This window comes from Cydia pomonella, chromosome 14 (assembly GCF_033807575.1).
Source record: "Cydia pomonella isolate Wapato2018A chromosome 14, ilCydPomo1, whole genome shotgun sequence".
NCBI classification, from domain to species: Eukaryota; Metazoa; Arthropoda; class Insecta; order Lepidoptera; family Tortricidae; genus Cydia; species Cydia pomonella.
In genome coordinates, this window is record NC_084716.1 from 8,279,872 (window position 1) to 8,307,604 (window position 27,733).

Below are 27,733 nucleotides of genomic sequence, written 5' to 3' on the forward strand. Positions count from 1 at the left end.
TATATGTGCAACCGATTTAAAGATTTGAATATTGAACAGCGTAGAGATTTTCTGAAATCTAAAAATTTGTGTTATAATTGTTTTGGTACACATAAATATCATGAATGTAGTTTTTTATTACATAACTGTGAGTTGTGTCGGGCTAAACACCACACTTTGATATGTCTGTGTTCGACGAGTGAAAACTTGAAAAGAAGGGAAAACTCAAGTGAAAACCTAACTTTTCCGTTGACGCAATCATCCAATATTGAGCAACATCATTAGCTAAGTACCAATCTGTTTTGCCAGTAATTGGCACGGCCGATATCCACTTTCCTTGTAAATTGGGTCATGTGTCCTCATTAGCCCTCATTGTATTTTACGCGGATCAGTTGGCGCATTGTTGCAAGTTTTGCAACCGTAGATACTCGGTTTGAAGAAAACTTTAGTTTTGGATTTCGATGAGAATATGTTGTTATTAAAAAAAGCTTAAAGAAATTCCTTTAAAAACGTATCTGAAAAATTGTTAAATATCATCATCATCGTTCATCTTGTCAAAATATGACCTAACCTACAAAAAGACTGTACCTAAGATGTGTCTCGCGTCTCTCCAGGCTTACAGAAATGAATAAATATATATTTATTTTTGTAATGTTTTAATGTACCTTTACGTGTTTGCTCTCCTACGGGCCACAGTGCTTGCTTCATTATGCCGAGTTAGGTCCATTTCGTGATGCGCACTTAATGTTCTGTTTCTCTGCTTTTGTTGTTTGTCCATGTTCGTACATGTATTGTTATTGTCCCGAATAAATCTTATCTTTTCTTAGCATTTTATCTTTATCTTGTATTATATATCTTTGCTAAGCGTAATTCGGTTTCCCTGAGATGATTCTCTTCGCCGATTGTCATTTCCAATCTTAATTCGGCTAAGATCGAACCAATTCACACGGCTCAGTGAACCAGTGAGGCTGCGGTAAACATCCAAATTCCAAAATTGTCTATCTGCGTCCCTGTCATTCGAAGCAAGAGCAATAGAAATGAGTATAGTCTTCGAATTTCGCGATAACCGTCCAGCCCTTGAAGAAATGGTGCGTATCGCCGGCCAGCTATTAACGGCTTCCAATCTATTAACCCACAAACATTATCATTAGGCTTAATTACTTGTAAATAAATAACTGGCCTTGATATCTGTCGCCATAATGACAATTGTTTATCGACAAACGCCAATCGAAATGTGATAAGTTTTTGGCAAACATTTCCATTATTGGTAAAATTTTTGGTCGCTGAGTGCACTTTTTTTCCACAGGCAACTAATACTCATCGAAACAATGCTAAAAACTCCAACACACAATTAGGTTGCGTTGTTTCATCACAGACTTCCTATGTCGACCTCCCGTCTCCATCATCAAATCAGCTCGACGCCCATACCACCATACCATAATATTGCATTGTCACCCGACTTACATATGTATGCAAATTTTCAGCTCAATCGGAAATCGGACCAGCAGAGTAGGTATAATACTCTAGCAGTACAACATGTAAACATTAACGCTATGTAGGTACATACTGTCGTTAATTACCGACTTAGAAATGAACAGGAAATTATTATTGTCAGGTGTCAATGGTCATGTACTTGAAATTGGCGCCTAATATCTATAACACTACCTTATTACCACCGCGTTAATATGATATCTATAGGAATACCTGTACTACATTGATAAGGTAAGACATCATGAGGAAATCTGTACACATTTCTGAAGAAATTCAAAAGTCTGTATCTGCCTTGGATTAGCAAAGGGGAATATTCTAAACCAAAGTTAATATATTATAAACTTACTACCTATAATTTAATATGAAAACCTTGAAACCTTGCACAAAGAGTAGAAGGCTCTGGTTTTTAGGACGTGCAGGTTGGTGATGCTAGTGAAAGGTTCTGGGGCAAATAGGTTCTCAAGCGGTAACCACGCATCGGAAAACATAGCTTCGTAAGTCAAAGGCCGACAATATGAGATACTTGTAAAACACCGGATGAGGGTAGCGCGTGGATCACCACGAGGATCGAGGATCTTCATATCATAGATCCTTACGGGAGGAATCTATCCACGTGATGATGGTAACGATGATTAGCACTTTTAGCAGAAAATCCTGTAAATCTCTTTATTGTTACCGTAAAATGTGCATACTTTGTTCCGCACTGGATAGATGAATGAATGAATGATAATCTTTATGTCAGGCAACTAGTGGCGCATAGAGAAATACTTTAAACTAACATACATATTATAACAATATATTTTAAAACTACAAATCACATTATGGTTGCGATGCATTACGCAAGCCCGCAGTGTCAGGGAGCCGGCCTCGGAACCGCCGAAACTTGACACCCTTCAGCCAAAACTCCTTGTTGAATGTGCTCCTACAGTTTTTATGTATAAAAACTACTTCACAACCTTATTTACGTTTTATAACATGATTAATGGTTTACTTTAAATCGGCATATATATCAACATACCACAATATAATAATTTTAAAATTTAAATTAAATTTCGAATTTTAGAGTCGATCCAATCAGTTATACCTCTTACGAAATCTCGTAAAACCTAATCAAAAGAAAGTTAGCATTGTGAACTATCACTAATTAGTAGTCCAAAGGCCAACCATAGCGAAACAGAGCACAAATGTCAGTACTCTGACTTCAGTAATTGTCTATAGGTACCGTAAAATGGGATTACTTAGAATCGCGGGGTAACATTTTTATTGACCAGTGGCCACCGATTTTTGAGAAATTGGGAGATGATTTTTGAACGCATTCTTAAGATTTTTTCTTTGGTGTAGTTTGGTAACCTAACAGAAATACATGACGAAAGCGCTCAGTAACTAATTCCTTATAGTTTAAAAATCGATGGTCAATTGTTCCCCGCGATTCCATATTACCATATTATGTATGTGACGCCTTATTTCAATTTTGTTATTTCAGAGGATCAAAAAGTTTTATCTTACTACTTAATTAATGCCTACGAATGTTTATATTTGTGTTTCGACTCATGGTGCCATTGCTTTAGGTCCACGTTCCCCTATGCACGCGTCTGCCTAAATAAATGATAGTTCTAAACAAGTTCAAATTTGTAATTAAAAACAGACTTTCTGAGAAAAGAAAAGAAAGAAAGGTTGTATGTGATAGAAAATTTTAAGTCGGGTCAAGCTCTGCGTGGCATTTGCAATGAAAAATTGTGAGCGTATCATCGTGAATGACTAAATTCTATGAATATATGACGTTTTCTAATGACATTATCACACTTTGTTCTATTCAAATCGGTGCAAAGTTAGCTTAGGCGGACTTTAACAATTACAGACTTTTTAGAAATAACATTTTCTCGTAGATTTTCAGTTTGCATATGATATGAGCATTCGATGTCATATTTCAGAAGAAAAACCCTTCTATTTTGGCATAAGGCCAGCTTTTTGAAATACATCGAAGCCCCGTATCCTAGGTGATGTGATGCTGCTTTCTACAAGAATTAAGTAAGTCATGTAAATATGAACTCAAGTCTCAATATGAAGTCATAATACTGATTTTATCTTTACTGTACCAATGCGTACTAAACACATTAACAAGTCATGCAATGAATTAGAAAAGCTTAATTAAAAATGGAAACGGATGTTTCGTACTGTAATTAGATCAAGAAAGTTTGCTGCCATAACGTTCATAACTATACTAAACGGATGGCGCGAACGTTGAAACTTTTTTTGCTTTAGCTGCTTGGATTTCTGCCAGTTGTAGCTACCTACAACTGGCAGAAATAGGTATATACTCGTAGGAGTATATACCTAATTATGGAGGGTAGAGGTAAGGAGAACAATCTCTTACGGGAAAACTATTGCTAGTGTCCAGCTGGTAGCAGTAAATAATAGTACGAAATCTCTCCGGTGGCGCTTGGGTAGCACAAGGACATGACCATGAACTAAGTGTTATTGACGGAGTGAAGTGTGTTGTCAGTGATTTAAGTTTTTTTAATCAAAGTCAAGTATTGTGGCGCCACCTATTTAAGGTTTTTTGATGGACACTTTTCGTACCTCTTTCTCCTTACTACCATCCATAATACCTATAATGAGCAGCGAGATCTCCTTAGGAGTTCCATTTTCATAGTCAAAAATGTCAAACGTTATAAATTTTTTAATGTGACGTTTACAATTTGAATTTACTACTAAGTATGTTTGTGTACTTTTATTTTTATACTTATTCATGTATTTGTATTCATATTAATGATTTGTGTTGTTTAATAATATTACATTTTTTTTTATATTGCATATTCTAATTTTCTTGTCTTTGCTACCCGAAGGTTGTCTGGAAGAAATAAGGCTCTTAAGCGATAAGACCGCCTGCTGTTTCCCTCTAATTGTCTTTGTCCATGTTTCTGTACATGTAAACTACGAGAGGTGTGCAATAAAGAGTAATATAGTAGGTACCACATTCGACTAGGAATTTTCCGGGGGTTTTTGGGGGGCAGCCCCCCTTCCCATAGAGAACAAAATTTCTAACAAAATGTATGCCTCTCCCCCTCCCCTTGAACATTCATTACATTGCCGGAGCCAATCATTGTCTGTCTATCTCTAGACCTCTCCTAGCTATCTCGGCATTGATTGTGATAGCTGATTAAGCCACAGGTTAACGACCCGGGAATTATATCAATAAAACGTAACGAGTTAGAATTGATTTAATAGCTCGGTTATTAGTTTAAGAGAAATGCGGGGCCGACGGGCGCCGGCTGCGCGGTACAAAAAGGTTACATTCCAATAAGGACTGCGTTGCAGCAGTCACGGCCGATGATACTGTCAATCTCTTTCACGCCAAAGACGTCAAGTGACGCACGCGGCTACAGACGAATACAAACTTTCGTGCATTCGGGCAAGGTTCATGATGACGCATCGCTCACGATAGGTGTGGCTTTCAAAGGGTATAAAAGTGTGACAGACTTAACATATGAATCACGATATTATATAATGAATTTATCATAAAAAATATTATGTACACACCTACAGGCCTATTTGAACGTAAACTGATATCGGAATTATATTTTAATCATGCCATTTAAATACATATGCATACATATTACAATACATGTACCATCAGCCGCAAAAGTGCATGGCGACTTTATCAATGTATTCATTCATAATATCTCCATACAATTTCGCAGCTCACTACTTCAGTTTTGTACGGACAAGTACGAGCGAAATGCACTATATCTGAATGACATCTTTTATTATTTTAATTTCAGTGTACGTTCGAATAGGTCTGCTATTTTAAAATTTGCACATTGTTTTTAGAGCTAAGTCACACCCTTAAGTACTAAAACAGTTTAATGTAGCGTGGAAAAAGTAATACATACTAGGCAATGATACGATAAAGCTTCCACAGTTCATTGGGTCACGTATGAACGTTCAACGTTCAGTCGTTCATTCAATTGATACAAAGCTCTATTCAGTACAGTATCATTGCATCATGTGAATGTCATTACTGGCCTGTTTTATTTGTCATACTATGGTCTACTACGACTCGTTTATAAGTATAGTCATATACTAGCTTCTACCCGCGGTTTCGTCTGCGTTGTTTGATTATGATGATTGATAAAAACTATCCTTTGTCCTTTTGCGGGCCTCGTATTTCCATGCCAAATTTCACCTAAATCGGATTAGCGGTTTAAGCGTGAGGAGGTAACAAACAAGCCGACATATATTATCTAGAGTTACTTTCACATTATAGGGATAGGAAGTTTAGCAGCAACATCGATTTTGACATTTGCGGCAGAAAGATCACGGTGCAGTACTGCTGCAGTCGACTGCATTACTGTATAAATTTAAAAGCTGCATAATATATTTTTTAATTTATATTAAATTTGACGTTTCCTACAGTAATGTCAAAATCGATAATCGGCAGTAATGTCGCGCTGCAACACTGCAGCAGTAATTCTGGTGCAGTCTGAATCCGGACGTTAGCTATAAGAACCTAGATTAACGTAAGATAAAAGAGATAAAATACTAGGTATATTGATTGGAACCATCTAATATATTGGTTTCAATATCTATTCGACTAGTCAGCATTTTAAATTGAACTGAATACCAAAGCATCTTATGCATAAAATAACTTTCTTCATATTGGACGACACGATATCGTCGATTAATAACTGCACTAATATCTAAATCTGTCTAATATACCTACCTACTGTACTTTTTCATTTTCTAAATATGTGTCTTTCTCAAAATAAAGTATATATTAAATATATTAAAACTCACATTTGTTAGTCAAACATTGCTCGATTAATATGCATAAAGAGGAGCTTTATCCAGAGCCGTTCGCGTTGGCTAATCGATATGTCGGCGGCCGACCGTAAGATCAGGCATATCGTGAAATTCCTAGGCATATCATGAAACGTGGGGCTCCTATTTCTAGACAGTTAACCCTTCGGGCATCTGTAGCAACCTAACGAACCTACTATTGGTTTATGTGACTACCGTCAAAATAATACACAGAAACATTATGATGTGCCTGATCTTACGATTGGCCGCCAACAGATACAGAATTGCGATTAGGTGGATCATCGTGGAGCGAAATATGATGAGCTAGTTCCTAGTGACGTGTTTTATAGGTATATTTAATGTGTCACGGAATTTCGTATTCAAAAGAAAAAAGGAACATAATAAAGGCAAACTTAATATATGTAATATGCCTCTCCAATTTCTAGCAAAAATCAGCTGAAATGAAGTGTTTGAAGAACTAAATTGGGCAAGGGACTAGCTGTCTCCGTATTTCATAATCAAATCCAGTTTTATCTTCGTTTACGTGCCTTGTCTCTACGACGGAAAAGTAATTTCAAATTCTCTCTAGAACATTTTTTAAATCATTACCTACGTTCGTTTGGGTCGAAGTACTTAAGAACAGTACCCCTAGTGTAATTTTAGTCGATAGCGAAACGTGACGTACGCGTTTGCGTTAAGTCTCATTTTGTATGGGTTTTTGAACAGCGCGTCAAGCGGGACGTTTTGGAAAGTCAAAAATCTCATACAAAATGACACTTAACGCAAACGCGTACGTCAAGTTTCGCTGTCGAAAATATTTACACTAGGGGTACTGGTCTTAGTAATATCTACTTGTAATATAAGTGGACTTAAATTACCAATAAAATTATAATATAATAAATATTAGAAAGTCAGCAGTGATATCTGGAGGTTCATTAGAAACTTCAGTAATAAAAATTGGTGTATCGCATCCTCGGATATCGATATTCACAGTTTCCCCCTGGTTATTACTATTTGTCCCCGCTTCGAATTCATAATTAAATGTGGCATAGTAGGGTTCTTATGCTTCAAGTGCAATAAGAACTTTTTATCAAAATTTCTGTTGGAATTTCAGATGGAACAGACCTTGCACTTTAAGCCTAAGGACCCTTTTGTGATGGAAAGTTACAAATATTTTTAAAAGGGAATGTGCCTTTGAATTGTGCTTAAATTAATTCGTATCAGAGTTCATTGAGGAATACAAACTCGGAACAAATTACTCGAAGGTTTTCTATCCATATAATATCTATTATACTCGCAACAGTCATACCCTTTTATATTAATGTAAAAAGACTATTGATTATTCTCACTTCTTTTTACGAAGACAAAAGGATGAAAATCGCTTTTAAAAACACAAAATTTCCAGTGCTAGTTAAATATGGAACGGTTTACATACGTAGATTTGAAACGACGAACCCTCAGTTTCGTACACTTTATTGCAAACGTAAGAGACACTTAACGGTAATCACACAGGTCCCAAAACACAGTAAAAAGGGTCTATATCAAATAAATTTCGGCGTAACGGGTTAAGGATTAAGAGCCACGGTAATATAGGTGATGTCTTTCTTTAACGGTTATTCTTGGAACATTGCGCCTCCTTGCTTTGTGGTGCAAGTTAGAAGACAGTCTGAGATATTTTATTTGTCAATTAAGTAAGTAAGTACAAGTAAATATTCTTTATTGCATCAATATTTAACATTACATTTGGTACCTATGTAAAATTATAACGAAATTAAGAAGAAAAAATGATAACTAGGTAGCAACATGCGGTCTTGTCACTGAAAGGATATCTCTACCGGGCAACCTTTAGGAAGCCTTTGTGTGGGCTAGTTTTGGTTGAGTAGTGGAATGTTTTTTTATTTATTTAGTTATTCGGCACACTATGTAGGTATATTAACGATCTTAATAAATAGACTAAGGATGCCCATGTCCACTGCTAATCAATTTAAAAAGGATGCATTTTTATTTATTTATTTATTTCAATAAAATACAATGGATACTGACTTAATATTAAATACAACGTCCGTGTTTGCACAGTTTGACTGTGGGATCCGTTTTCACGCGATTTGACGCGCCCTATTTTCTTTTTCTTTTCCACGATTTTGCAAACTAATTTTCAACTAACATTTTGCCCTTCTAGGGGATTATAAGCGAGGTAAAAACTGTCGTTTATCTTATTTCAAGTTACTTGTGTGTCAAATTTCATTCAGATGTTAGTTTTAAAATCGAACGAATCATATGCATTCGCTTTGAGCACTGAGATATGACGTGACAGTGCATAGTTTGTTAACAATGAAATATACTAAGTCAACTGGGATGTTCATTGATTCAATTCAATTCTGTGCTCTCATTCTGAAGCGAACCATACACTATCATCCTTTGAGATACTCGTATCACAATAAAAGTGCATGTGTGTGCAAGTTGAGCTAGAGTTTTCTATGCTACCTAGTTTCAAGATAAATGCCCGCTTTCCCGAAGCAGTATGTCAAATTGTATACTCGTTAGAGCGGTTCAGATTTTTTTTTTAATTTTCCGTTGGGGCACCCCTTATTTTGTTACACTTATTATGCTGATATAATACACCAAGTTTTGTAACTTTAACTCAACTACAAGGCGGTGCTCAACCACTTTTAATGTTTTTAGGACTTATGAAAAAGAAGTATATATTTTTTTTGATTTTTATTTAAGTAGTTTTCACACTATTTGAACATGTGATTTATAAATTTCGAAGAAAAAAAACATTTTAATTGCTATTTTATTTTTATTTTTCATGTTACTTTTAGGAATTTCTACAAAAAAATAAAATAAAATGTTATTTTACTTAATAACCTATAAATCACATGTTCGAATAGTGGGAGCACTACTTAAATAAAAGATATATGTGTTTTTTAATTTTTTGATTTCATTTCTACGTTCTCGTTGAAAAATTTCAAAGTGGTTGAGCACCCCATTGTAGTTAAGATAAAGTTACAAAACTTGGCGTATTTTATCAACATAATAAGTGTATCAAAAATTCAAAGTAAGGGGGTGCCGCTTTTTCTAGCTAGAGTTTGAATTTTTCACATACAAACGTGAACCACCCTATTCTTATGTATGTGACAGAATATGATAATATTAATATACTTAAGTAGGAATTAGTGGGAATTGCACCTGACTCCACAGTCAAACTAAATGTAGTTTAGAGGAGTTTTGTTATAATTAAGTATACAATGTTTTTTTGATGAATAAATAATTTGTCTTTTATTGTAATAAAAGAGGAATTTAAAAAGGTGGTATTCAATTTCAAGATATCTTCAGTTTTCGCTTTGGCGGTATTGAATTATTAGGCAATAAATATCCAGCTAATATAACTTTGATGTTTGTTTTGACTATTGGGATTGTAATTTGCTATCGATTGATATTTAAGTCTAATATTTGTCAACGTTCTGCACCAACGGATTACACATAAATCGGCGTGCCCTGAGGGTTCTTATTAGAGATGATATTCGATATTCGGTATTCGGCAAGTTTTCCAATGTCCGTATCTTTGTATTTCGATGAATTGTTCAGTTAAAGTGCCGAATATTCGGCAAATTTCATATTCGGCCCCTCTACAGTCCTTATAGCGCTTCGACGCAGGTACTGGAAACGACACTCGGCTTATAAGAGTTATAAGGCGGTCTCCACATTGGCCGAACGGGACATCGTCCATATCCATACCTCATCATCATTATCTCAGCTGAAAAGCCTCCTGCTGGACAAAGGCCTCCCTAAGGATCTCTACAAGGAACGGTCAATCGCTGCCCTCGATCAACGGTTTCCCGCGACTTCAACCAGATCGAAGGTCCATCTAGTCTAGGGCCTTCCCATGGTGCATCTTCTGATACCCCACTCGAGAACCTTTCTGCCCCATCGGCCATCGGTTCTGCGAGCAATGTGGCCCGCCCATTGCCACTTAAGTCTGGCAATTCTCAGAGCTAGTTTGGTTCTCATGCGGATCTCCTTATTTTTGATACGTGCATAGAGCGTATCCGTATCAGTGTGATAACCTCGTAACTCGTTGAAGCCGAGAACGATACTAATTGATGCCCCACATTTTAAGCCTTGTACACGAGATGCAAGTCGAGAACTGATGAGCCTCAATACAGGAACTCTTGCATTTACTATTTCTTAAGGCTTAATATTTAGCGGAGTGGCTTGAGGCAAGATTGCAAGCTACATCGTACATCGCTGCCTCTGCCAGCCTTCATCATATGCCCTGTGTTTATCATAATGAATATCATTAAACATACATGTAATAAATCCCTTAAACATTGTATATGTTCAATCACTTTTTGTGCTCCTGATACATTATTACTTTTCGACTGATGTATATTAACGTCCAGTCAACATCAAAAGTAGCGTATGAAGCAACACACCAACGTAGTCTAGTATCTGCCACCCTCTGTCCAGATATATATCTGAAGTAGACATACAAAAGTATCTGCATCGATTGTTCTACATATAATTTTGGCGTTCTACATAAAGAGATATATCTCTTTTCGTTAAGCTATGAGAGAATGGCAGATACTTTTGGCGCATAGTCTGCTACGCAACATTTGATGTTGATTGTTAATATTTTGGCTACAGCCGCTGACTTGCGCCGAGAGCGTCAATAATTCCGCAAGTCAGTGCTCGCCGGCGCACTCACGGCCAAATTGTACCAGTTTATGTGCGGAATGTAATTACACGTGATAATTATTACACGTAATATACTGACGACGGATCTAGGACCCTCGAGCTGCCTTAGTAACTATTCTATTATGTCACACTGTATGTTTACACTGTGGTACTGTGTTAACCAAACTGTACAAATGTGATGGTTGCAAACTGAGACTAAATCAAATTATTCAAATGTTAGCCGCCTATGCTATAGAGCGTTCAAAATTAGCCTCCGCCACTAGAGGGTTTGGTCACTTTTTTCTTTAGTATTTATATGACATCTATTTTAATCTAAACAGCACGGCCGTCTTAGTCTTTAAGGTGACGTTCGAGTGGCAATTGCAACTGCATTACTGCTGCGGCCTTGACGCAGACATTGTCACTGTCAATTGCCTAGATACAATTACTAATGTATTGAACGCTCAAATCGTGACAGTAATACGGCGGTGAATGTTATTTTATGATGGAAATTGACAGTTACAGCGGCCGCGTCCACGCCGCAGCCGTAATGTCGCCACATTAATGCAGCTGCAGTTCCTATCCGAATGTCACCTTTACTGCTACAACGTTGACGCGGGCAGTGTAAATCTGCCGCGATTAGCACGTCCATTCTGTTATTTATTTAACTGACGTAATTGATTAGAAAAGCTAAGTTCCTTCCAATTTAAAGTGACGTCTTAATGCAAAAGAGTCGCAAAGGAAAGAATGCTTAATGTTTTAAAATAGGTAGTGCCCATTTAAAGTTCCTTCAACTACTGCAGCAGTAATTAAAATGTTTTTGTCCCCAGAACTCAAAACGCCATATGCATTTACTGCTACCGTTTTAACTTCAAAAGCACTAAATCTATTAAAAGACTATATAAAATCGTGTTCTTTATGTAAATTGCTAAGTTTACTGTGGGCTATTACTATTACGCGTTAAACAGTAAAGACTGTGGTGTGCTTGAATGGTTTCTATTTTGGAACAGAACGGCCCTAATGGTTTTTATTGCCCTTTGAAGATGGCATGGGAAGTGAGAAAGGTCTGTGATAAGACTTTAACTAATAGAATATTACGCCCTCATTGACATTAAAAGTAAACAAGTTACATTTAAACAGTTCCACGAATAACTACAATTAACTCTGCCTATATTGTCGAAACGACTGAATCTTGGCGGTTTGTAATTATTTAACTTTAAGAAATACCTAAGCAATAATTTAGTACGTAAAATTGTTGTTCGCTGGTATAGATGAAGTTATCTTAGTTAGGTTTTTAACTTTTAAATTTCTACTTACTTATTAAGCATACCTACAACTACGCCTCATACCTTCAACTACTATATTTTCTCATGAACTGGCTCAGTTAAGCCCATATTTATACTTAAACTTTTACTGTTAACATGCTTAATTATTGTTTTCTTGTTACAGATTCAAAATGGAGTGTCTAAAGAAGCTACTCCTCTTCAGCGTCGTGGCCGCGGCCGCGGCAGACTTCACTGCCAACTGTCCCGAGAAATGCAAGTGCGTGTGGGCCGGCGGCAACAAGCAGGCCGTCTGCTCCAACGCCGGCCTCCGCGACCTCCCGAAGACCCTTAGCACTGAGATACAAATACTAGACCTCTCAAACAACCCTCTCTACGAAATCACACGACGCGCCTTCGAAGAAGCCCAACTTAACAACTTAAAAAAACTCTTCCTCAGAGACTGCAAACTCCAAACCATACATAAACACGGTCTCAGTGGCCTCGCTATCATGATTGAACTCGACCTATCAAAAAATAACCTCAAAGATCTACACTCTGATACATTCAAAGAAACTGCCAAGATTAGATGGATACTGCTCAACGATAACCAACTTGAGACGCTTGACGATGGCTTGTTCAATAATCTGCCGTTTTTACAAAAGGTCGACTTGAGCAATAACAAGATTAAACATATCGGTGTGAAGACTTTCATGAATGTACCTAAGCTAAATAATCTAAAGCTGGATAATAACCTCCTTGAGACGCTGAAAATCGATACTCTTAGCGCATTGACCGCGCTAACTAGTTTAGATGTTCATGATAACCCTTGGAAATGCGACTGTTACTTACAACCTTTAAGAAATTGGGTAATAAGCAAGAATTTATACACAACTCCTGTAGCTTGCGCTGAACCTGCTAAAGTTCAAGGAAAGTTGTGGAAAGAACTAGATACCAGTGATTTTGCTTGTCGACCAAGCATCGTGTACCCCACCGCCAGTATGACTGTACAAACACATGACACAAATATTACCCTATCCTGCCAAGTCAACGGCAATCCTTTACCAGATGTTAGTTGGGTTTTGAATTCTCAAATAATTGATGGCACCTACAAAATTCAGGGTGAGTCGAAGTATTACCTAAGTAAGAGTAATGACGAAAACAGCAAATGGGTCAACTTGACCATCATATCTTCTGGCACGACTGACAGCGGTGAATATTTATGTGTGGCTAGAAACCCTGGTGGCGTCGAAGAGAGAAGTGTCATGTTGGCAGTAGCTCATACTCCACCCGGCGTTCCTGTGCCAACTGGTTTAGATAGTAATATGCTGTCAGTTTTGATTGGAGTATCTTGCACAGCGGCGATATTGCTGATCTTACTAGTTATTATATGCTACTGCTGCTGCCGGCGACGAAGTTCTGTTAAAAAAGCGGATACGACGAACGGAGAGGCGTTAATTGAAGGTTCGGTTATACCGGAGATGGAAAAGAGTTTGATTACTGCAGTGAATCCTGTGACGAAGCCTCCACGGAGATACGACAACCCGCCTTCGATCATGAGTGGGGCGACCGAGATGTCGGAGTTGAACAAAACATTGCTGGACAATGATTCGAATGTATTCGGTAAGTTATTTTTGTAAAGAATAATCTAATGTTTAGGTTACAGTTATATAGAGGATGTTTTTATACTGCCAGCAATATTTTGCGATGTGAATATGTAGGTCATACTGAGCTTCTTTTACTATGGGTTCAAAACCGAAATCGCGAAAAATTTTTATCCTCCCATAAAAAACCGTCAAAATGAATGCAATTTATTTCTTGATTTCGGGGTTGGTCCTGTAGTACAAGTTGCTAGGTATAACCTATATATTCTCACATGTTCATATTGCAAAATATAACACTCCATAGACTATAGGTTAGAGTCGGTGTAGCTTTATTTGACGTTCTTAAGCGCATTGTTAATATGCCTACTTGAATAATAAACTATCTTTATCTTATTCGTAATTATAATCTGCAAAGTTACTGTTCATTTTGCAATTATTTATTTAAATAAAACACTGAATTAAATGTTACTTGTCTTTAATGTACGCCATTATTCTGTCGTCTACTGTGTTGCCACAGATCATCAAATACCGCTTAAGGATACGTTCATGTAGTTCCATAAACATCCCCCCTCTTTTAATTAACATAAAAAATAAAAACAAATTTAAAGTTTAAACCCATAAGCCTATAACTTACAGATCTAATTTCTCAGGCACCCTGACTATCCTGCCACTTCTGGTTTTGAACGCTTGAGGAGCATTTATAACAGAAACATTACCAGAAGCAGAAGAACCAGCCAAATCAGCGTTACTTAACAAATCTTCACCATTCTTAGGAGTATCACTCAAAGTTTCAACATTAGGGGAAATGCCTGTTACATTGTTATTTTGTGAATTCCTATCACTACTACAACTAACAGCTGGTGTTAGGGTGCCTGTTGTAATATCTAAATCATCAAACATATTACAATAATTTCTAAATTTAGGCTTATCATTTACATATTTTCTATTTCTACGAAAGAGTCTGCCACTATCATCTGCCAACAAATATGAGCGGGGCTCATCACAACGTTTAAGGACCCTGCCTGGAACCCATGGAGAATCAATATTTTTTTTAAACATCACATTTTGTTTAGGGTTAAGGTTTGACAGATGCTTAGTATTCTTATTATAATATTTTTTTACAGAGTCATGATATTGCTCATATTTTTGTTTATCAATAGTAACTACTTTAGGTTTAAGACAATTCAGAGACACAGGTATAAGAGAGTTTAAATTTCTTGAGTACATTAATTGAGCAGGTGAGGGCTGATATGGCTTTTCTGTATTTCTATAATTTAACAGACCAAGGTAAGGGTCTGAGCCATCTTCCTTACATTTTTTTATAATAGATTTAAATATTTTAACCCCGCTTTCACTCATTCCGTTTGATTGAGAGTGCTTCGGACTTGTCTCAATATGAGTAAATTTATAATCTAAAGCAAATTGCTTAAATTTATCAGATGTAAACTGAGTTCCACAATCTGTTACTACGTAAGATGGAATACCATGCCTTGCAAATATTGACTTACAATGAGTAATTACACAATCACTAGTCAAGTTATCTAATTTACACACCTCAATGAATTTAGAGTAATAATCTATCATTACTAAGTAATTATTTTCAGTAAAATTACAAATATCCATACCTATTTTATACCATGGTAAAAACTCAATGTCATGGTTCAGCAAGGGTTCTTTCTGATTGTTAGGCATAAACTTTGCACATGGCATACAGCCAGTTACATAACAGTCTAAGTCTTTGTTAATTTCTGGCCAAAAAACACAAGAACGTGCCCTAGTTTTACATGTACTTAAACCTACATGTCCTTCATGTATTTTTTGCATCATGTATTGCTTTAGTGATCTAGGGATAACTACAAGATTGCTTTTTAAGATTATACCATCTAAAATTGCTAGTTCATCCCGAAAGGTCCAGTACTGTTTTACATTTGCATTTAGATCATGACAATTTTTTGGCCATCCATTCTCAATAAACGATTTTACAATACATAGCACCCTATCATTCTTTGTTTCTTCTTGTATTTTCTTTAGCCAGACATTTGAGATTGGCAAACTTTCTCGAAGTAATTTTACATGCATTATAATATTCTTATTAAGTTCCTGGAATTTATTTTCAGTTTCTTTTTTATTACAACTTCGAGAAAGTGTGTCAGCAATATACATTTCACGACCTGGTTTGTATTTTACATCTAAATTATAACCTTGAACTGCTAGCATCATACGCTGTAACCTGGCAGGAACTTTGTATAAAGGTTTCTTAAAGAGTGATTCAAGAGGTTTGTGGTCAGTTTCAACAAACACTTTACGGCCATATACATACTGATGCATTTTAACACACCCATAGACCACAGCTAACATTTCCTTTTCCAGTTGACAGTAATTTTGTTCTGTTGAAGTTAGGCTTCGGGATCCAAATGCAACAGGTTTTTCATTTTGCAAAATGACAGCTCCAAGAGCTGTAGACGAGCTGTCAACTGACAAAGTTATGTTTTGGTTTGTGTTAAAGTAGGTTAAACATGGACTGTTACATATAGCATGTTTCAACTTATTAAAAGAATCTTCTTGGTTGCTCTCCCAACGGAACACATTGTCCTCTTTCATTAGTTCCCTTAGAGGTTGATTAATGTCAGAGTACCTAGGTATGAATCTTGATAGGTAATTACACATACCAAGAAACCTTTCAAGATCTTTCTTGCATTTTGGAGTTTCCATTTTCATAACTGCCTCCACCTTAGATGGGTCTGGGGTCACACCTTGCGATGTAAATTTATGCCCTATATACAATAATTCTTTAACAAAAAACTTGCATTTACTTTCATTGAATTTGATACCGTTAACTGATGCTATTTTAAGAACTTTATTCAACCTTTCATTTAATTCTTCAATACTAGAAGCCCATACACAAATATCATCTATGTATGTACTAACTCCCTCTACATTTTCAAACATTTGTGCAATTGTTCTACCAAACTCCTCAGGCGCAGAAGAAATTCCAAATGGCATTCTTAAATATTTGTACCGGCCAAATGGAGTTTGGAATGTACATAAATCTGAGCTTGCCTCATCCAATTTTTGCATCCAAAAACCATTTGATGCATCTAACACTGCAAATACTTTAGCACCTTGCATTTTGCTTTTTATTTCATCTAATGTATGCAATTGAAATTTAGGCTGAATAATAAATTTATTTAATGCTCTTGGATCAAGGCAAATGCGCAATTTATTATTTGGTTTTCTGACTACAACTAAGCTATTGACCCATTTAGTTGGCTTGGTTACCTTCTGTATTACTCCCATCTGCTCCATTCTTCCCAGTTCTTCTTTTAGTTCGGACAGTAATGAAAATGGAACTCGCCGTGCAGCCTGCACCACAGGCACTGCATCCTCACAAAGTCTCAGTTCTACTGTGTTGGGAAGGCATCCAAGACCACCATCAAACAGCTCACTGAAATTATTTTTTAAGTTTTTTATTAACTTAGGAATTTTATTGTCAATTTCAACACTATGAACATTGACCAGGTCCTCATTAACAGTAATGAAACCATGTTTTAAACATGTCTCACAGCCTAGCAAAGTAGGGACTTCACCCTCAAGAATTACAAAATCCACCATGTAAGTGTTTTTGTTAGGATGTCTAATCGTTAAATTACACTCCCCATGGACACTCATACTTTTCTTGTCCAACTGTACTATTTTCTTTTCACTCATTTTAATTAGTTCTTTGGGAATTAAAAGCTTTTTACATACCTCTGTACTTATAATGTTACATCCCGCACCTGTGTCCAGTTTCATAAGAGTTGGTTGTCCATTAACGTAGAATGTTTGTGTAATTTCATTCGCTGATTCGACGTTGGCCACTCCGACGAAGAAGTGGTCGCTCATGTCATCAACCTCTTCTACATGATTAGACTCCTCTTGAACCATATGCACTTTCTTTTTCATGCACATAGTTGTAAAGTGATTAATTTTGTTACAATTATAGCATGTTTTTCCATAAGCAAGACACTTGTTGATACCATGAGATTTACCGCAGTTTCTACAATTTTTTATAGTTTTACTTGAAGAATGTTGATTGTTGGTAGGCTTACGAACAAACAGAACCTCCGCCTCCGGTTCCTTATTTAAATTTTGTTGTTGAACATGTAGCCTTGAAGCTTCAGCATTTTTCAGGTACGTAGTCACGTATTCCAATGTCAGTTTGGTGTCCTCTTCCGAAATTAATTTTGTTTTTAGCATGTCATATTGTCTGTCTAGTCCGGAAATGATTTTACTTGGAATCAGTTTATCTTCCAACTCCCCCAGCTCACACTGTCGTCCAAGATTAATAACTTTAGTAAAATAGTCTTCCAACCTTTCACCGCCATTTTGTTTTATAACAAAGAATTCATGGCGTAAAATTGTCAAATTTTTTCTTGGAGAAAAATGGTTTTTGAATTTGTCGAGTACTTTTTCAAACGTATCATTTTCATCTTTTGTAAACGTGTTGTAGATATCGATTCCTTTTGTTCCAATTAAGTTGAGAAGTATTGCAATTTTTCTCTTCTCCTTGGCCTTGTCCAATTCGTTAGCTTCCATATGAATTATTAGCCTCTGGCTCCATATTTTGAAATTTTCAGCCAGATTTCCTTCATAGGTCATGGGCGGCACTACGCCTGACCCCACACCTGACACCATGTTCATTTTGCAATTATTTATTTAAATAAAACACTGAATTAAATGTTACTTGTCTTTAATGTACGCCATTATTCTGTCGTCTACTGTGTTGCCACAGATCATCAAATACCGCTTAAGGATACGTTCATGTAGTTCCATAAACAGTTACATTTTCATATTCCATTCAAAAATTAAATATTTACACGACTACTATTTACCGCACTTATAAAGTAGTTATGTGTTGATAAAGGCTACTTGGATACTAAGTAGGTATCTACATAATTTATTTCACCTCGTTGTTCAGTCTGATAATTATAATTGCTACATTTAATTTATTATACTTTTATCGTGGGCTATAAACGGCCCAATTACAGTTCTCGTGCCACTTTATGTGCCTGGAAACTTACTAGGTCACTAATTATTTTCCTTTACCTACTCACTATTCATGCCCGACTTCATTACTCATAGTAAATTAATTGAATGGGTTTCCACGTTTTGAATGCACATTTATATTGTTCCAGCGCACACTGACGACGAAAAGCGGTCACTCGACTTTGATCACCAGCCAAAAAGGTCGCAGGACGCCCTTAACGTTGAATATGGAAGAACCACTTATCCCCCAGACTTATTATCGTTCCCTGCACGAGCCGCACAAATCTCACCAGCGGCCAGCAACGCTTCCACTGTTCCAGACACCACCCGACTGCCACCGCAACTGAATCCAGTCAGTCCCATCCATTCGCCCATCTACGGAATGACCACCAATCAAAACCTCTTCAGAACGCTACCATATTCCCGGTCTCAATCTCCTTTCACGGCGCCTATCACGCCACCAGTCGTAACGCCAAGACAGGGCTACGTAACTATCCCAAGGCGACCGAGAGTCCCAAGTTGGTCTAGTACTGCTAGCACACAAATTTTACCAAGCGCTGAGGCTCAAGAACCGCTATACGACAATTTGGGATTGAGGACTACGGCCAACGGAAGTTCGGTGCTGTCTTTAAATAAGACTGGATTAGAACCGACATTTTCTCCGATGAGGAATCGACCATTGCCGGCCACACCTACGGCATACCCGAGTACCCATCAGCCCCACCAAGTCTATTATGCCCCTATCGAAGAGCAAGAACCGGCGCCGTCTCCTGTACCACAATACAATCCTCGTAATAGCGTCGCGTCTCAGATGTCTAATATGCTCTCGTCCCCCGGTCCCCAGGAGCCTATGAGTCCATCAAGAATGAGTTGGGCAGCAAAAAATACTTCAACACCTCAACCTGAGCCAAGAAAGACCTTGTACAACGAAAACAGAAATTCAGACACTCAATCTCAAGTATCCGACACCAGCACATTAAGTCGCAAGAAACCTGAAACTGGATCCTTAAGACGTCCGAGAGTTGAGACAGAGGAAGTGTCATCGCCTTCAAAGGAAGACCCAAGAAAGAACGAGAGCAATGTGTCTATGAATCAAACAGGAACGTTGGGTAGAAGTGGTAAGATCCCACCGCGACCACCACCGAAACCGAAGAAAAAGCCGGCGGCAGAGGCTAACCCCACCGAACCCTTGTTCGAAGACGAAGGAGAAGATGGCACGGAAGTGTAGTAGTAGTGCGTTTGAGACTAAGTGTACTACCAAAGTGCCAATGAGCTTTTAGTGATTTAAAGTGTTATCAGTGACTCGATGATGTGCAAACGGATTATTTAAATTTGTTCGCGGTGCTCGTGTAAATAAACTCTGTACTAGATTTTTTTACAATTGCGTACAATCAAAATTTTATGGACCATTTTAATTAAGGCTCTATCCTGTAGTGATGTAATGTAATGCAAGTCGTAATTTGTACACCGTATGTTACATATTTTAAGTATTTATTCTTTGTGGTACATAATGGTAGCTAATTATAAATTCGCTTGCCAGGTTTGCAATGTCTCTTCATCCATTTTCAAGACTGATTATTCTAAATTGGAGTCTGTTGTGTTGACATTCCTTTACCAGCATTCGATAGTGTTTCCATTCCGTAGCTTTACAGTTCATAGTTTGCTAGCATGATTTGGTTAACCCTAGATAGTATTTGGAAGACTGAATTGTTAGACACTTTTTATCTATTGATGACGTCAATAGTAAGTTCAAAGTGTAATTAATCGGCATAATAAACTGTAGTATTTACTGACACTCACAAAATAACTGTCTCAATTACAATCCAATTATATCGTAACTAATATCTTTAAATATAACTTTAACATTATTTTGTGATTGTGAGCTCTAAAAACTTCTTCTTTTACTAAAATAATTAACTTCGCTATTTCTAAGTTAATACCATTTTAGTTTCCACTATTTTTTGGTATATCCCGGTTAAACAGGTTTCTATAATTATCGACATAATAACTAGTTGTTTGTATTCTGATATCTTAAATTGTCAAACACGCTTTTACAATTTAACTCCTCCGACGTATGTTGAATTGAACGTCAAGTGTTCATGTTACCAATGCCTATTACGATGCAATATTGGCATTCATTATATTTGTTATACTTTCTACATTACTTAACATTTTATTTCTTTACCTAAACATTTGTGTTGTATGGTCGCTAATAAGTACATGGTTCCTACGATATTTTGTGTTAAAACTTGATCGCCCGGAATTTCTATTGATCCTGTTCAAATATTTATGGCCCTATCAATATGACAGACTTTATGAACTACGTTTGTCATTTCACGATGATTTTGCATCTTTTTTTTAAACTATTAACTGGGCGGTCAAGGAGGTAATTATAGTTGTAAGTTAATGAGTTGCGTTAACTTGTAAATATTCAGTTTTTACTGGTGCTTTTTTGTACGTGCTTTATGCGTAACAATTATTTATCATTTTTATTATTTACAAGTACTTTGACAATTCCATTTTACTTGCATATCGAAAATTGTGAACTTTTATTTTTTACAACATTATTTTGACGGCTTACCAAGGATGATTTAGAATGTATAGACACGTCAGTGCATGGCCTAAAATAACTTTATTGACTATTATATCTGTCGAAATGTACTAGTGTTTGTCAATGTAAAAAATCCGCTCAGTTTTTGAGTTACTGCTATGTACAATGTACGATATTTTTACAATGTTTACTGTAGACATCCAGTTTTATATAGTTGTAAGTGCTGTACATAAAACATTATTATTAAAACTGATTAAATCTATATTTCAGTAAATATTTGTATTATTACTATTTAACCTGTCAACAACTTATTATATTGTTGCCCAGCTCGCACAGTATCATTGACTGCCGGCATCATGGTCGGGACAGCAATATAATTATGTGTGTGCAATAGGAATTCTTCGTAGTAAGCGTCCTTCTTCTAATACAAATACAAAGTTACAAGAGTTTAGTTCTCCAGTTGAACCACCAGCTGACACTTGACGTTTACGTTAGCAACTGCATGAACTCGATCGCAGTCCATCTCGTTCGCACTTATGTGTTAGTGCGACAGACAGGGAATGCTCTCGAGTTAACGCAGTCTCTAACGTAAATGTCAAATGTTAACTCGTGGTACGGCCTTTGTCCGTACAATGTGATTTTATTACTTTTTAGTGTCCATACACTAAAAAACAATAAAATCGCCCGTTTGCATTGCTCTTTAGTATATAAACGTTTAATGGATGTTGCCTTGGGGACGAAATAGGTAGCGGTAATGTAAAACTGCTAGTTAGTAACAAACAGCAATAAGTAACGAAAACATTTGCAGACCGAGTTAAATTATAAATTTTCAGGAACATGGCATCAAGAACTTCCTCTTATTTGAGATACAAAAAAATAAAATTGCTCATGTTTATTCACAAATAATTTATTTCATCCAGACAAAGAACAAAGAAACGCGTGACATCGTTTGGGGCTTAAAATCCTGAAATAGAAATGTAACGAAATCAAAGCAGTGTCACTTAAAATCAGGTCTTTATGCCTAAATAGAGCCGTGAATTATAAAGACTGGTATTCTCGACATAAATATATCATTTGGCGAGGTTCGAGTTCGATATACAGACAGTATGTTGTCCATTTTAAGTAATTTAACTATTGAAATAGGTCATAGCGCCATATTTGGGGTACAATTTTACAACCTTTTTACCCCATAGATGTGTTCCATATATTAATATGAAGTATACTTGTTCGAAGTACGAGTACCTACGCACGTTGGATTGGTAAACTTAGGTGCAGCCTTGTGAACGTGAAGTACCAGAAACGAGCTCACACAACCCATCGAAGTTAGTCCTAGGACTAGGTAACCACGTAAGACCTAAGTGTTCAAGCAGGACTGTACTCCTGCTCATTGGCGTCTGTTGATTGACCCCGTCCAAACTAAATAAACTAACCACCGCGGAATTGAATATGATGATGACATTGCCTCTCTTTAGCATTGCAAATGTCATGCAGCCGACCAGAGTCTGTGCGGAAAGAGAAGTCGTGGAATGGGGCCCAATACATTTCACAACTCTTCTTTTTCCGAACAGACTCTAACCGATTGTCATCTTGACTACGGTCTCTGACTTGTAGATGATCAATTATTTTTTTTACTTGTCTTTGGTAGTATTATCACGGTATTAACAGCACAATACTTATTGTTTCCACGTTTCAACACGTCGGGCCGTAAAAATTTAAAAAGCTCGTAAAGCCCAAGGCTCAGTCGGAAAAACAAAGGTCCATTGAAGTCACAGGATTTGGGTGAGCCATTGTTTTTATTATAAAAAAAAGTGTGTGGGAAAAATAATGAGGGTTCTGTTTTGTTTTGAGATTATACATACATAATTAACTTGCTGTAAACGTAACATGAGAAATACCAAATTTTTTAAGCTGCAAGGTTGCTCTAACCCTTAGGTTATGTGATAAAAAATCCTTTTTCTCAAACTTGCTATGAAACGTTGACAAGACTTAGTTCAAATTAGGTCCGGAAATATAAATATATTCCTTTCAGCTACGGAAGGTGGAGATAAGGAAAGAAATCTCCATGTACCAAAAAGTGTCATCAAAAAAACTTTAAATAGGTGGCGCTACAATACCTAGAGTACTTGAACATAAAAATCAAATCATAGACAGCGCAATTCACTCCGTCAATAACGCATAGGTTCTTAGCTACTCTAGCGCTACTCTGGAGAGATTTGGAACTATTATTTATAGCTGACAGCTGGACACTTTTGCAACAGTTCTACCATAAGAGATGACACTCCTCTTAATTCCACACTCCATACTTTCAGCCTATAAAGCAACCTTCTTTTGTTTATAAACATCAAATTGTGACACAACGTCTTGGCATTCATACCATCAAATAGTAGTAGATTGGTTTTTAGCTGTGTAAACGTACGAATAAAACAAATTTACTATTTTTATTCTATTTTATTGCAAGTTTGAAAAAACACTATACAAATCTCGCCAAGAAATGGATCTACTTGGTAATGTACTTACCACCTACATACCAATACATACCTCCATTCGCCCAACAGTCCATAGGGAAGGTAATTTTGGTGAAAGCAACGTTGTCGAGGAAGCATACAAACATATTTAGGAACTGTAAAACAGATATAGATAATTATTGACAAATACTTTTATTTGTACAGAAACAACTTATTCGGTACAAACACAACAACATAATACATATAAAACTTAAAATCTAAATCTAAAAATAAATAAAACTAAGTAATCTTAAAATAAATAATTAAAAACTATCCCTCTGCGGCATGGTGCCGTAGATGCTGGCAGCATTTCCTCGTTGTATCGCAATACTTATTCTCTGTGCGAGGAAGCTGCCAGCTCTACGATCACGATAATTATTACTTAGACATCATGCCAATATTTTTGCCCATAAAACTGCTACAGATAGACTTTACTATAAAAATTGTAGAGAATAACTAATTATCCCTTAGGCTGACCTAACCCAAAAATACAATCCGCCATACAAGCATCTGTAACAGTTTTATGGGCAAAAATATTGGGCAGTAAAAATCAGTACAAAGCGCTGTCTGGACTTTATTACAGTATCGGGGCCAAGGGCCAAGACAATTGTCATCGCTTACCCGTCTCCGACAACCAGTACGTTTACAACTCCAATTCGTCAGTCAAACAGAAAAAATGTACCTACAAGAGTGCCAAGAATAATGTCAAGTGTTATTGGAAGTATTTAAGCTATTTCAAGATAGAACGAACCATTCACCGTATCTGCTGAATACAGCTTTTGGTATTTTCCAGTCGGCTGTAGATCGTGTTATTCATGAAGACGCGTGCCTTAACTCCCAATGTCTTGTTATTAAAGGTTAGATTTGACAAGTCTGCGCGTCATAGTTTTGGTACATTCAAGTGGCCGTTAGTGTTAACGTTTTTTCATGTGCCTCTTTTGCACTCATGAAATATGTGATAGCTTCCCTGTTGCACAATTTAATTATCTTTAAGTATGCGTCATACTAGATCTGTGATAACGAAAAAAAAAAACATCATCGTAAGTAATGCAAGTGGAAGTATGTATATTTCATACCACATGCATTTTAATATTCCATCTTACAAGTAATAATATTGTCACACGGTGGACACAACATATTGCGGAAATTGTTAGTGTGCTAAGTTTAGGGTATTCAGTTAACAATATTTGGGTGTTACCATGGCAACGAGGTACTAGATTTTTACTTCAAATAGGCAAGCACATTTAGAACTTTTCGTCATCGCGTTGCTAATCGAAGTAAAATTACCAGTCAACTTATGCAGTTTTGAATTTGGAACCTTCTTTCGTTCCAATATAGTATGTATAGAAATAAATTACATTATATAGAATTTTTAATAGATTTATTTCACAGATATTACATAATTATAACAATTATTCAGCCTCTGTAGTCTGTTAAAATTGCTAGCTTAGGAAGAAACCCTAGATTTATCGGTAGATGCTCTCACGGGAAGGCAATAGATGTGCTCGTTTATTTGCTACACTAGAGATATTACCTATACGGGATCCAATCTGAGACGTGATGGAAACAACTAGATATTCTCAACTATTTTGAAGAAAAAAAAACACGTAAAATTGCGTCGATACACGCAAATCGGTTGAGATATGCGACCTGCATACCACGACTGCCTGATCAGTGTCAAACTGACATATTCGCTAACGTCTGCGTTACTTACTTTCTACACATAATATATCTCGCTCGCACTAATATGCCAATACGACCGAGATGCATAGAAAGTAAGTTACGTATACGCTAGCGAATATGTCAGTGTCAAAGTCATGCCCGTTCACATCTATTCCAGTAGCATTTCAGTCCAGTTATCGAGACCAGTGCTGGACTGGATCGAATCGTTTACACCAATTCCAGTCATTTCCATCATCCAATGAATTTATGGAGACTATTACCAAAAACAACAATACGTGTTTAAGGTTTAATCCAGCACTGGATTGGCGGTTTACATTATTCCAGTAGCACTGGATTGGGAATCAAAAAGTAGACCATAAATCAAAATATTCAAAAGGTACTTAAATACAAAATACAGTACGTAGCGGCCCCCTTTTTTAAATATCTATCGTTAAATTTAAATTTAATAATCACAATTATTTTCCAGTGGCGCTAGTGAGCACGTTGATGGGCTCTTAACTTTTTTGTGAAAGCATTTATGCTTTCACAAAAAAGTTAAGCTCACCAGAAGCATGCATATCTTTCCATTCCTTCCTTTAGGAAGGAATGGAAAGATATGCATGCTTCTGGTGAGCATTCACAGCTCAGTTGGTAGCAGCGATTAGACCGTGTTCCAAAAGGTCGCAAGTCCGAGACTTGCCGGAGGTGTTGAATTTTTCAATTAATATTTTTTTATTGACGACCAGTTTGACCTAGTGGATAGTGACCCTGCCTACGAAGCCGATGGTCCCGGGTTCAAATCCTGGTAAGGGCATTTATTCGTGTGATGAGCATGGATATTTGTTCCTGAGTCATGGGTGTTTTCTATGTATTTAAGTTTTTATAAATATTTATATATTATATATATCGTTGTCTAAGTACCCTCAACACAAGCCTTATTGAGCTTACTGTGGGACTTAGTCAATGTGTGTAATAATGTCCTATAATATTTATTTATATAATAGTACATTACTACAGAGGCCGGGACGAAAGGGGTTGCCGGCCGAAGACATGGACGGGTCTGAGACGGGCAACGCCATATTTCCCGCCGAGGTATGAATAGTGCTTTTCTCAAACATGCAATAGATAGATGGATAGCATTTATTGGTAGAAAATAATATTTTACATGACAAGTTAATTTCAAGTAGCAAAAAAAATACATTCATTTTATTTAAAAGTAATTACATTACTAAAAATTACAATTTATAAGTATTTACGTTTTGAGGTAAACCCATTGCACATATATTAATCAAAAAGTCATATACTTGTAGACATGGAAAAAACTAACAAAAAAATCATGTCATTTTATATAATTGTGATACAGTATTAATTTATACCTGATAATTATAATTAGTAATTTAATAGGGAGACAATAAATTAGTCTATTACGTAATTACACATAGGCAATGAAATAATAATAAAAATAGGATGATGTTGATGATAATGATTGTTTCATTTTTCATGTCATAGGTATTCAGTGCGTGTGGTATTGAAGAGGAACAAAAATTTGCTTATTTTGGCGCTACGACGCACGAGATTACGCTGTTTTTTCCTTTTTGTGTTTTTTATTATTACTTTAGGTATCCTTAAGGGGAACAAAAATGTGATTATTTTTGCGCTACGACGCACGGTTTAGGAGATACAGCCCTATAAAGATTTCTGCATGACTGAAAAAAAAATTTTTATAGAGCTGTATCTCCTAAACCGTGCATCGTAGCGAAAAAATAATCAAATTTTCGTCTCCCTTTGGGAATCCCTGAAACAATAATAATAAAACAGGCCTGCGAGATTTGTATGAAATTCCATTAACGACCTCTTATCCTAGCCGCACCCGAATTGTCATACTTCGCAGCCTATTATAAGGAACATAACATCAATATTTCATTGCATGTTTGAGAAAAGTCTATTTATTGCAGTCGAGTGACTTCCTAATGGTTCGGAACCCAGAAAGAGCCAGCAAAAACGACTGAATAGATTTGGGTGAAATATGTCAAAGTAACTTATATTATACTTAGGCCCTCAGCACACGGAGCGTAGCCGCAAGCGTATCGTAAAATAAAAACGTTACGAGTACGAGACGCGTAGAGTTCTGGGCACCAAGCGTCGCGTAAGCATAATCGTTTTATAAGTGAAATCTCA

The 27,733-nt window shown here is 36.6% G+C and overlaps 1 protein-coding gene across 1 annotated transcript in view; it reads left to right on the forward strand.

The window, feature by feature from the left end:
* Window positions 1-21,663, forward strand: part of LOC133524853 (uncharacterized) — a 281,791-nt gene extending 260,128 nt beyond the window's left edge. The window contains exons 3-4 of the mRNA XM_061861000.1: window positions 12,397-13,832; window positions 18,988-21,663. Coding sequence (XP_061716984.1) covers window positions 12,404-13,832; window positions 18,988-20,066 — 2,508 coding nt within the window. The 5' untranslated portion in view covers window positions 12,397-12,403 and the 3' untranslated portion in view covers window positions 20,067-21,663. The remainder of the gene's footprint in view (window positions 1-12,396; window positions 13,833-18,987) is intronic.
* The last annotated feature ends 6,070 nt before the right edge of the window (window positions 21,664-27,733 follow it).